This window comes from Lactuca virosa, chromosome 8 (genome assembly GCF_052849685.1).
Source record: "Lactuca virosa cultivar CGN04683 chromosome 8, Lactuca_virosa_CGN04683_v6, whole genome shotgun sequence".
Classification (NCBI taxonomy): domain Eukaryota; kingdom Viridiplantae; phylum Streptophyta; class Magnoliopsida; order Asterales; family Asteraceae; genus Lactuca; species Lactuca virosa.
In genome coordinates this window covers 188,638,003-188,649,823 of record NC_136433.1, presented here as the reverse complement: position 1 = coordinate 188,649,823, position 11,821 = coordinate 188,638,003, and the positions used below count along the sequence as shown (strand labels likewise).

Sequence of the window (11,821 nt, the reverse complement as noted above, 5' to 3'; positions counted from 1 at the left end):
GACATGCTGGTTTGAGATCTGTTCAAGCTTGGTTAGGTCCTTATATGCAATTTTTAGTACTGGTTCAAATGTTCAGATCTAATGTGGAATTGGAGAAAATGAAATCAAAGTAGTGAATTATAGATGTGTTGTAGTTTTCCTTTTGATTATATTTGTAATGGGTATCTTGGTCAATAGACAATGAAGTTTCACATATCATCTGTTGTACCACGATTCAGCCCCAAAATAGGGCCGCTTTGGCAAGAGGAAGACGACTTCACCTGATTCAATCTCTAATTCACTTCCACATTTAGCGAGCTCCTTCAGTTTTCATTCTCATTATTCATCGTATTAAGGTATAAAATGATACACGAAACAAATTTCCACCAAGAGCAAAACGTTCCAGATTATTCAATTAAAATGACACATTGTCACATAGAGTGGCTACTCAACCAACGAGATAAACCAACAATTGTTGATCACATCAAAGAAAGATCAAGTGTTCAACAGCCTGTTGAGTACAGTTAAAAAATTATTGAATACTTTTAAAAAAAAATAGTAACTCGTGACAAAGAAGAAAAAATTCAATCGTTTTGTTAGTTTAAAGCACAAACACATCAAATTAGTTTTAATCTTTTTACAATTTTCAGGTTACAACATATATCCAACCAAGTATGTTCAACTGTTTACAAATATATACAAACCAATCCTATCTTTCAACAAATCCAAAACAATGCAAGTCCAAATCAAACAACAATTATATGTACAAATGGATGATGCCCACAACAACACTGCAACGCCTTCATCGGAAGCGAGGGTCATAAGAAATATTGACAGGATCCACAACAATAAGAGGTAGCTTTTGGATGTACATAACAAGTCTCCTCAAATTCTCCCTTGCAATAGCTGATAACTCAATGACTTCATAACGACAAGTGTAGATCCATAGGTCACCCGAGTTGACTCGTTTCAAATTATCACGGCAAAATGGACATGATTGAGATCGAGCACGCCTGAGTTTATTACATGTTTGAATTTATAACTAGTCATATACCAATATGTAAAAGACTAGTTTACCCTTTACCGTTGGGGTAGTTTAGCAATGTCAACAATATTCAACTCTCTTCATATTGTGTCTTGACATGGGCAAAGAAAATATGAAAAATAATCATTGTATTTGTATCGGTATATATGATATCCTTGGTGAAAAATTACTAATATATGAATGCATGAAGTCAAAAAAAATCCACTTTGTCGCATATATTTCCCATATATACGGATAACTTAGTAATGTTAGCGCTAGGTATTGATGTAGAGTCATGGACCAAGATAAAATAAAGAGAAATTAAATATCCTCGTACATTTTATTCCTACTTATCCTCCTACCATATCAAATGTTGACATGTGTCGCATTTAATAAAATTGATAATATTTAATCCATTTGTCACCATTTCATGTGGGTAGGAGGATAATAGGAAGAAATTGTAGGAGGGTGTTTAATTTCTCTAAAATAAATCATAAATTTTGTATTTGTATATGTATTATACACACATGGTAAGAGACTTTTTTATGTAATGGACTTATTTACCAAAATATGCAACGAAGTGGATTTCATATGAATCTATGTAGCCATGTTTCATTTTGTTACCAAAAATTAACCAATCTATGAAAAATAAAATAGAGAAAAGCACTTATACTTTCATCATTTTATTGATTTAGTCGCTTAGCTACTTTTTGTAATGATTAAACTATTATTATTTTTCTTACGAGTAAATGAAAACATTTTCCAGGTTATTCGGTTTTCATATCGGGCAAAATACAAGAAAACGTACTTTGATCATTTTAACGATTTAGTAACTATTATTTTTATCAATTTAACCAGTTGAGTATTATTATAATAATCATAGAAAAAATAATATTTCAACGGCTAAATCGATAAAATGGTGAAAACATACTGTTCTTTTATGTATTTTGCCCTTTTTCAAAACCGGGTAAGGGAGGAGGGAGTCATTCCCTCCCAACCCACTGAACCCACCGTCACATCAATTTTTGTCTCTTTTTTCTTCATCTTTCCCAACCCACAACACACGGAAATCATATTATTCACAACCCACTCAATTAAAAAAATACAAAACAATTAAGGTATAAGTCTTAAAACACACAGTACAAGAGAAAATAAGAGAGAGAAAGTAGAGAGAGAGGATGAAGCAGGTTAGTGAAACCAATTAAACAACCCACCACTCCCAACCCACTGAAGAGGGAGTGGTATCTTGGAGTTACCAGCGGTAACTCTATTGCTAATTAAGATTTTACCTTGATTGTTTTGTATTTTTTTTAATTGAATGGGTTGAGTGGGTTGAAAAAGATAGTGTTTCCGTGTGTTGTGGGTTGGGAAATATGAAGAAAAATGAAAGAGAAAAACTGATGTGGCAGTGGGTTGAGTGGGTTCGGAGGGAATGACTCCCTCCTCCCTACCTTAGGGAGGAGGGAGTCATTCCCTCCCAACCCACTGATCTCACTGTCACATCAACTTTTGTCTCTTCTTTTTCTTCATCTTTCCCAACCCACAACACACGGAAATCATATCTTGTCAACCCACTCAATTAAAAAAAAATACAAAACAACTAAGTTACAAGTTTTAAAACACATGGTACAAGAGAAAATGAGAGAGAGAAAGTACAGAGAAGTGATGAAGTGGGTTAGTGAAACCAATTAACCAACCCGTTGAATCGGGAGTGGTACCGCCGGTAACTCTATTGCTAATTAAGATTTTACCTTTTATTGTTTTGTATTTTTTTTAATTGAATGTGTTCAAAAAGATAGGGTTTCCGTGTGTTATGGGTTGGGAAAGATGATGAAAAATAAAAGAGAAAAAGTGATGTAGCAGTGGGTTCAGTGGGTTGGGAGGGAATGACTCCCTCCTCCCTAACAGGAAGAAATGTCTTTTTATAACGATCAAGAAAGGTATGATGGTTTAATCACTTTAGAAAATAGTTAAGTGACAAAATCGATAAAATAGTGAAAGTGAAAATACTTTTCCATATTTTGCCCATTAATGAACCCATAAATTGATCAAAAAAATTCCAGTTTGTTGCATAAATTAGTTATAAATATTGGTAACAAATAGGTAAAAACACATGCAAGCTTGTTCCTTAAATAAGTCATTAACCATACACCTATATGTATGCATATATAGAAACAATGAATGGAGTCGACTTACCAATTTGTGTAGCACTTCATACACAAGGAATGATTGCAATCCGGCAAGACAACTTTGGTGTTCAACTCTAAACAAATCCCGCATTCTTCCTCTCGCTCCATATCAATTTCTGATAGTTTACCTTTGTTCATCTCATCCTTTCTTTGATACTTTGATGCACAAAGCTCCTTTTGTTTTCTATCTTCAATATCACTTATTCCCCTTTGAAGTTGCAATAAAGATGGAAATATAACACCTATTCAAAAGACCCTACAATGAGTACCCTGTCTTTCATTTACTATTGTCCAAACAAATGATGTTTGAGAAAATGATTGCACATTTCATAAATGGTTGGCAAATGGAAAAAATGAATTAGGGCAAATTTGCAAAAAGTAAAAGACTTAACCAAAAGCCTCAATATTTTTTATATTCTTTAAATCGTACTTTATACGTTATGTAAAAGAACTTTTTGTCATTACGTATCTTTCTCTCTCATTAAATGCCAGAAGAGACAAAATTGTCATTTGAGTTTTAAAGTTTAAACACTTGGTTTTGGTTATTTGCTAAAATATAAAGAATAAAGGTCGAGGTAAACCAACCATAGAATTCTCTTATAGTGGCTTTATGTTCATGAATATACATGCTCGTCTTTCCATCCTCATATGCCTGCAATGCCATATAATGACAAGTTACACCATTCACAAATGTCGAAAATACCCCTCCATTCCCAACATACTTGTACATGAAGATACCATAAAGATTGTAAGACATAATATAACATAACAGGTTTAAAGTGTTTAACAAAACAAGAATGATGTCAATCATTCCATCCAAAAAGGGTACATGGTAGAATAAGATGGACACAACCATCAAAGAAAAAGACGAATATATCCTCATCATCCTCATATTGAAAAGACAAAATATAGCAAGCATCATGTGCATACACATACATAAAACATATATACCTTGTAAATAAGGATTCTGAGTAAACCAAGGGCGCCAGCAAGGTGACAATCGCTCCACTGAACAAAAAACAGAAAGAACTGAGCACATGGACTGTATGATAATCTCATCTGAAGGCATCCACCATCATACTCCCTTGGATAATCTGATGCCCTGTTTTTGTTATACAACTAAATAATCAGCCAAATTCTCAAATTTTCTCTAATTTAAAGATTCTTGTTAGAATTAAACAACTTAAAACCACATGTTTTGAGAGACTGATTACTCAGAGACTCTGTCAAAGCTATGTAATTCAAAGTCTTGTTTTGAGAATGAGAACCCTTAAATCCAACATAATATTCAATCAATATTATATTAAGAATCATTAATTTACATAATCCATACTTAATTAAGAGAGAGAGAGAGAGAGAGAGAGAGAGAGAGAGAGAGAGATTACAGAGTATTGGCATGTTGTATATCGGCTTCAAGTGCTTTAAAAGAATCTTTAAAAGACTTCCTCATCTCCCACCTTACCCAATTCCCATCAAACGAAACCAAATCTTCCTTAAAACCCTAAAATCAACAACCCCAACTCACTTCAATTAACAATAAACCTCACAAAATTCTCGACTTTTTGCTCTGTGTTCCCCAAATAATTGAAGTGAAAAGAGCTTGAAATAGCCAGAAAGAAAAGACGATTCTATCTGGGTTGCACCAGAGGAATCTCGAAAGTTTGCGTATTGTGGATGAAGGGTGAAGTATCTTCTTAAGAAATTATGGTGCCCCACACACACACTGGCACACACACACAGAGAAGTAATTAACTACGTCTTTTCACTTGAACAGCACGCTTCTTGCTGAATTGAGGGATAGTACTAAATAAAAACTCCAGAGAAAGTACAACCTTCACTTCGAAATGTACAAGCTCACGTAGTATGATTGGTCTGGGCTCGGTGATTACAGCTCTGGAAAAACGAATTACAGTTCTGCCGTCTTTTTCTTTCTTGCTTTGGATAGCTAAATGTTCAAACCCTTGTATTATGAAATTATGTCATAAAAACCCCTCCTTTATAGAAGAACACATATATGGACCTCGTGGTATGGATTTATTCGGAGAAAGCCTATGAATTTGTTAATAGGAAGGATAAAAATAGGACTTGTTGTTTATGAAGTCATATCTTTCTAAAAATTTCATTTTATATACTTTTCTACTTTCATTTCACTAGATATGTCATTATTCTCTTAATTATATTTGATTATCATATTTTTATCAGTTAAAACAGATATTTATAATTAGTTTTCACTCATTATGCTTATAATATTCTTGAGTTTTGAGTCCTGGCTAGTTTTTTTTATGTGATACATTTATGTGATGTAAATATAAACATTAAAAATGCTAATTTCCGAAATTACTAAAAAACGATATTTTTAGTGATATGCAAACAGAACTTCCAAACAAGAATATATGTACGCATCCTCCTTCTCATGCACCAGTTTTTGGCACGTAATTGTGGTTCTCACATGTTTTACGTGTATTTTTGTTTGGTTTTAGTTATCTCATGCTAATTAGGTATCTTTTACGTACTTACAAAGATAGAATTGTTGTTTATCAAACAGGTGTGTCGCGTAAGATGATGAAAGTTGCTAACCATCAAAAGAAATATACAAATTTTAAAATTTAAAACTGTTACTGCTGATAAAGATGCTAACAATGGTTATAATTGTAACATTTACGCATTTTTCATAACCAAAAAATGTGATTACTCGAGGGATAGTTACAAAATGAGAAAAAAATATATATATTGGTAATTGGCCCAATTTTTGGAAATTGACCAAATGACGGTGTCGCCGGAACATGAAATTTCAATTTAAAGTAATTGAATATCGGAGTGTCGGGTTTTTTGATGAGATTGAAGAGACTAGAAGTATTTTGCATTATAAAATTTCAGAGTATTTTTCAAGAAAGTACAATTCTGAATTATTTTATCTGGCGTTGTTCATTTTGGACAACCATTACGTGTTGTCATTTCGGAGTCCGTAATTTTTTTCCAACTTATCTAGGTTAAGTTTTGACAAACTTATTTGAAGCACAATCCATAAACAATTTTACTGTTGTTAGAAACGAGTTCACCCAACCGAATTCATGAAAAAGTTTTTCTAGCCTTGTGTAATGTTACAATCAGGAAAAAAAAAACGAATATAGGAATAGTTGCCCCATCTTAATACATCCGGAATAACATTTCATGAAGACATTATTTGCAATCATGTCATGTCCAACGGAAGATAGGTTCAACATTACATAATTGGAATATTTTATAAAAACAAAGAAGACCTGTGCTATAATGAGAAAGAAGACGTGTGATAAAATGAGATAGATCACTCGATAGTCGAATCATATATCATAGGGGTAAGCTTTGATTTTTTGCCCGTAATGGAGCTTACAATGTTTATTGGACGAGTTTGGAAAAAAAATGAGGGGTTGGTCAAGTTAAGTTTTTATAAACGAATTTTCGTGAAATTATTTTTAAAAATACATTGTTTTCACAAATTTAATTCGGCATAAAAACTATGTACTCAAACTTGGTTTGACTTATTAAATATGAATTTTGAATCTGCAATAAAGGTATTGAGACTGTCATCTAGGTAGTGATTTCGTTGGATTTTTCTCGGTGTGAAATCTATTCATGTCAGAAGAAAAAAAAAAGTGAATTATTTTTAGTTCAAATTTTTAGTTTTCTTTATTTTATTCTAAATTCTTTTTAGGTCGTCTACATCTTTCCATTTGTTCATAATGTTTAATTTTTTTATTACTTGAAGTCAAGTAAGATTCAAGCTCGGAGAGATTTGATAGATGTCATTTTATGCATCTTTTAGGTTAGTTTTTATTAGCATTTAACATCCTATTTTGTACATTTGCATGCCATTAGTTTAAATAATGTACATCTCATGTTTTATATAAGAATTCATGTACTGCTAGCATTTTTATGTCATTTTCAGATAATTCGAGTGGAGCAGTATTTTGGGACCAATTTTAGATGCGTTTGATGGAGCAGTATTTTGGGACCAATTTTTATGTCATTTTCAGATAATTCGAGTGGAGCAGCATTTTTAAACTTTTAAAAGCATTTCAAAACTATTGATTATTACAAAACTTGTTTCCAGAATAGTTCAGTGTCAGAATATCCCAAAATCAAATCATAAACAATAGGAGGTGTACGATCATGCCTTCGCCTTTCCGCAATCATCGGAAGTACCAGAAACAAAATCAACAACTGTAAGCCCGAAGCTTAGTGAGTTTCCCCCAAAATACTCATACACACATCAACATATACATAAACATAACAACATACTATGGATCCAATCAACCATCGGGTTGGCATACCCCAGGCCCTCAACCATCGGGTTGGAATGCCAACATACTATAGGTCCAATCATCCTCGGGATGGAATAGTCCAGGCCCATAACCATCGGGTTGCAATGCCCTCATACTACGAGTCCAATCATCCTCGGGATGGAATACTCACGGCCCACAACCATCGAGTTGGATTGACCAGGTATGTTGGCTCTCGCACAAAGCAGATAAGCCTCAACCACTAATCAAACATGTGCATATATATCAGATAATCACATAACAGTCTATAGACAAGCAAACCGATCTAACCCATCATATCAGCATAACCTCATCCTATCTAACAGGATACTGATCTAACAGATCATAGCAACATAATACCATCCTATCTACTAGGATACTAATCTAACAGCTTATACTAGCATAACATATCAGGATAACAATCCAAAAGGGTTGGCCTTGGTGCCTTAGACCCTTGAGTATAGTGAGGAAAACTCACCTCACAAGTAGCTCGAATCGATAAAGTCAACTCAACCAAATGCATCTCCAAATCCAACACCTACATTCACCGATGACTCGCTTCCATAAATTCCCAAATTACCAAAATACCCCCAGAGGTCAAACTGGTCAACCCTTTGTCCAAGTCAAAGTCAACGGTCAAAGTCAACAGTCCATGTTGACCCAACTCGTCGAGTGCAGCTAGCAACTCGTCGAGTTCCTTAAGGGTTCAGAAGGTCATCAAACCCTTACTAACTAGCCGAGTTTACAACCAACTCGTCGAGTCTATGCGTGTCCAGAAGTCGGGGAAAACCCTAACTGACTCGTCGAGTCCTCTCACTGACTCGTCGAGTCCATGTAGAAACCAGCCCCAGGAAATCTTCATCCGACTCGTCGAGTTGACCATGCAACTCGTCGAGTCCCTTCAGTCTATTACCTATTCAGACGATTTTACGCCACCCAAAAGCTCCAAATTGTAGATCTAGGTTCCTAGGGCATACTTATACGTAAAGTTGCAAACTTTACGTACATGCAAGGTGCTAAGGGCCAAAATTCTGCTAAAGAAGAGGTTCTAAGTGAGGAAAAGGCGTTATCTTGCTAAAGGCTGAAGCTTTATGACCATAGAAATCAAGATGAGCCTAGATTTGAAGTTGCAACTTCAGATCATGTCTAATACCTGACATGAATCACTAACATACTAAAATGGCCCTAATCTCAAACATGAAGAGATCTAGTTAGAAGGAAGTTCAAGGTAACGAATTTTTACCTTCAAGTGATGCAAAAATGGAGTCGAATTCAGATCCACAACTCTTCCTTGCTCCAAGCTCCTTGGTCTTCAAGTTCTTCTCACCAAGATCCACCTTCCATGCTTAATAACACACAAATATAGGGAGGAAACACGATTTAGGGCTTCTGAGTTCAAGGGGGGTTGTAAGGGAGGCTAAGGGACGCTAATGCCCCTTTAAATAAGGTGCAAAACCATGAAAGTTAAGGTTTCATCCTCCAGCTCCAACTCGTAGAGTCGTGTCCTCTGACTCGTCAAGTTGGTCACTTAAAACACGCGACTGATTTCGTTCCTACTCGACGAGTCAGGGCATCCGACTCGTCGAGTAGATCCTTTAAAATGGAAATAAAGCTGTAAAATTTATACCTGAGATTCGGGGTGTTACAATTATCCCCCACTTGAACTAGACTTCGTCCTCGAAGTCTGTTGCGGTGAACAACTCCGGATAATGCTCCCGCATCTCAGCATCCGGCTCCCAAGTCCACTCAGATCCCCTCCAGTGCTCCCATTGTACCTTTACCAAAGGTACTTCCTTGTTCCGTAGAACCTTCACTTTCCTCTCCAGAACGGCCACCGGCCTCTCCACGTAATTCAGGTGCTCATCGACCTGAATATCGTCTAATGACACTACTGCCTCATCGTCCAGAACGCACTTATGCAACTGTGAAATATGGAAAGTATTGTGGATCTTACTAAGCTCCTCTGGTAGCTCTAGTCTATATGCTACCTTGCCAACCCTGGCAATGATCCTGAACGGCCTGATGTATCGGGGACCCAGCTTCGCCCTCTCCCTGAAGCGAATCACACCCTTCCAGGGTGAGACCTTCAGGAGTACCATGTCACCCACCTGGAACACCAGCTCAGATCGACGTCTGTCAGCGTAAATTTTCTGCCGACTCTGAGCGGTCTGTAGCCGCTGTCTGATCTGCTGAATCCTCTCGGTAGTCTACAGAACTACCTCGGTCTGTCCCATCACCCTGTGACCGATATCACCCCAACAGACTGGGGTGCGACACCTCCGTCCGTACAACAGCCGTATGGTGGGGCACCAATACTGGAATGAAAGCTGTTGTTGTAGGAGAACTTTGCAAGGGGTAGGTAGGAGTCCCAACTCCCACCGAAGTCAATAACGCAGGCTCTCAACATATCCTTGAGAGTCTGTATGGTCCGCTCACTCTGGTTGTCCGTCTGTAGATGATAGGTTGTACTGAAGTACATTCGGGTGCCCAGATCCTCGTGGAACTTCTTCCAAAATCAGGAGGTAAACCGAACATCACGGTCTGAGACGATAGAGACCGGAACTCCGTGACGAGCGACAATCTCGCGTATATACACATCGGCTAGCTTCTCGACCGATGAGCCCTCCCGAATGGGAAGAAAATAAGCACTCTTGGTTAGTCAATCCACGATGACCCAAATAGCATCGAACCCCTTCGCTGTTCTCGACAGCATGGTGATGAAATCCATCGTGATCTACTCCCATTTCCACATGGGAATCTATAGTGGCTCCAACTTGACATGCGGCCTCTGGTGCTCGGCCTTGACAATCCTACAGGTCAAGCACCTCTCAACATACCAAGCGATCTCTCGCTTCATGCATGGCCACCAATAACTCAATCGCAAGTCTCGGTACATCTTGGTGGCCCCCGGGTGAATAGAGAAGCGAGACTTATGAGCCTCCTTCAATATAGTATGTCTGACCCCACCAGACATCGGAACCCAGACCCGACCGCAACGGGTCAACAATCCCTGACTATCTTGAACAAACCGGGTGTTCTCACCCCTAATCCTTTCCAGCTTCCAATTCTCCTGACGCATACCCTCTGACTGGGCTTCCCTGATCAAGCCCACAAGTGGAGAATCCACTGAAATCCTCATACATGTCACTAGAGTGGATGATCCAGCTGACTTGATGCTCAGAGTGTCTGCCACCATGTTCGGTTTACCTGGGTGGTAAAGGATCTCACAGTCGTAGTCCTTGACTACGTCCAACCACCTGTGTTGTCTCATGTTCAGGTTCGGCTGATCCATGATGTGTGTCAGGCTCTTGTGGTCCGTGTAGATGGTACAGCGGACCCCATAGAGGTAATGTCTCCAAATCTTGAGAGCGAATACCACCGCTACCAACTCCAGATCATGTGTAGGGTATCTCGTCTCATGCGGCTTCAACTGCCGCGATGCATAGGCTATCACTCGTCCTCTCTGCATGAGGACCGCCCCCAGTCCTGTGATGGATGCATCATAGAAAACTACAAAGTCCTCAACTCCCTCGCGAAGAGTCAAGACTGGAGCCTCGCATAGTCGTTGTCGGAGGGTCTCAAACGCCCTCTGCTTCTTGGGGCCCCACCGGAAATCCACCCCCTTCCTCGTCAAACGAGTGAGGGGTACTGCAATCTTGGAGAAATCCTGTATGAATCTCCGGTAGTACCCTGCCAATCCCAAGAAGCTCCTGATATCCGAGGGAGATTTCGGAACCTCCTACTGTATAATCGTCTCGATTTTGGCCGGATCGACCAAAATCCCCTCCTGGTTAACAAGGTGTCCCAGGAACTGGACCTCTCATAACCAAAACTCACACTTCGAGAACTTGGCATACAGCCGCTCTCGCCTCAAAACTCCCAATAGCTCCCGAAGATGCTCTTCATGCTGCTCTCGGGTCTTGGAGTACACCAAGATATCATCTATGAACACTATGACCGAGCGATCGAGCATCGGCCTTCAGACCCGATTCATCAGGTCCATAAATACTGTTGGCGCGTTGGTGAACCCAAACGGCATCACCACGAACTCGTAATGTCTATAAAGAGTTTGGAACGCGGTCTTCTCCACGTCCTCCTCCCTAACCCTAACTTGATGGTACTCGGACCTCAAGTCTATCTTGGAGAACCAAGATGCTCCCTGCAACTGATTGAAAATATCATATATCCTCGGGAGTGGGTAACGGTTCTTCATCGTCAACCTGTTTAACTCTCGGTAATCAATGAACATCCGGTGTGAACCATCCTTCTTCCTGACGAAGAGAATAGACGCTCCCCATGGAGAACTGCTCAGACGAATGAATTGCTTGCCC

General features: G+C 38.5%; 1 protein-coding gene across 1 annotated transcript; it reads right to left on the bottom strand.

Moving 5' to 3' along the window:
• Positions 1–570: 570 nt before the first annotated feature.
• Positions 571–4,938, bottom strand: LOC145129995 (E3 ubiquitin-protein ligase AIRP2-like). The gene is made up of 5 exons (XM_079064839.1): positions 4,578–4,938; positions 4,144–4,294; positions 3,778–3,844; positions 3,200–3,434; positions 571–992 (listed from the first exon to the last, which is right to left on the bottom strand). The coding sequence occupies exons 1-5, from the start codon at positions 4,640–4,642 to the stop codon at positions 782–784; spliced, it is 729 nt and encodes a 242-aa protein (XP_078920965.1). The 5' UTR covers positions 4,643–4,938; the 3' UTR covers positions 571–781.
• Positions 4,939–11,821: the final 6,883 nt, after the last annotated feature.

Bases quoted from the DNA above. Each gene is read 5' to 3' on its own strand.
- LOC145129995 (XM_079064839.1), bottom strand. From the start codon at position 4,642: ATGAGGAAGTCTTTTAAAGATTCTTTTAAAGCACTTGAAGCCGATATA. The intron at 4,295-4,577 runs GTAATCTCTCTC...TAACAAAAACAG, and splicing joins ATACAACATGCCAATACTCT to GGCATCAGATTATCCAAGGG. The intron at 3,845-4,143 runs GTATATATGTTT...ATGGCATTGCAG, and splicing joins TCAGAATCCTTATTTACAAG to GCATATGAGGATGGAAAGAC.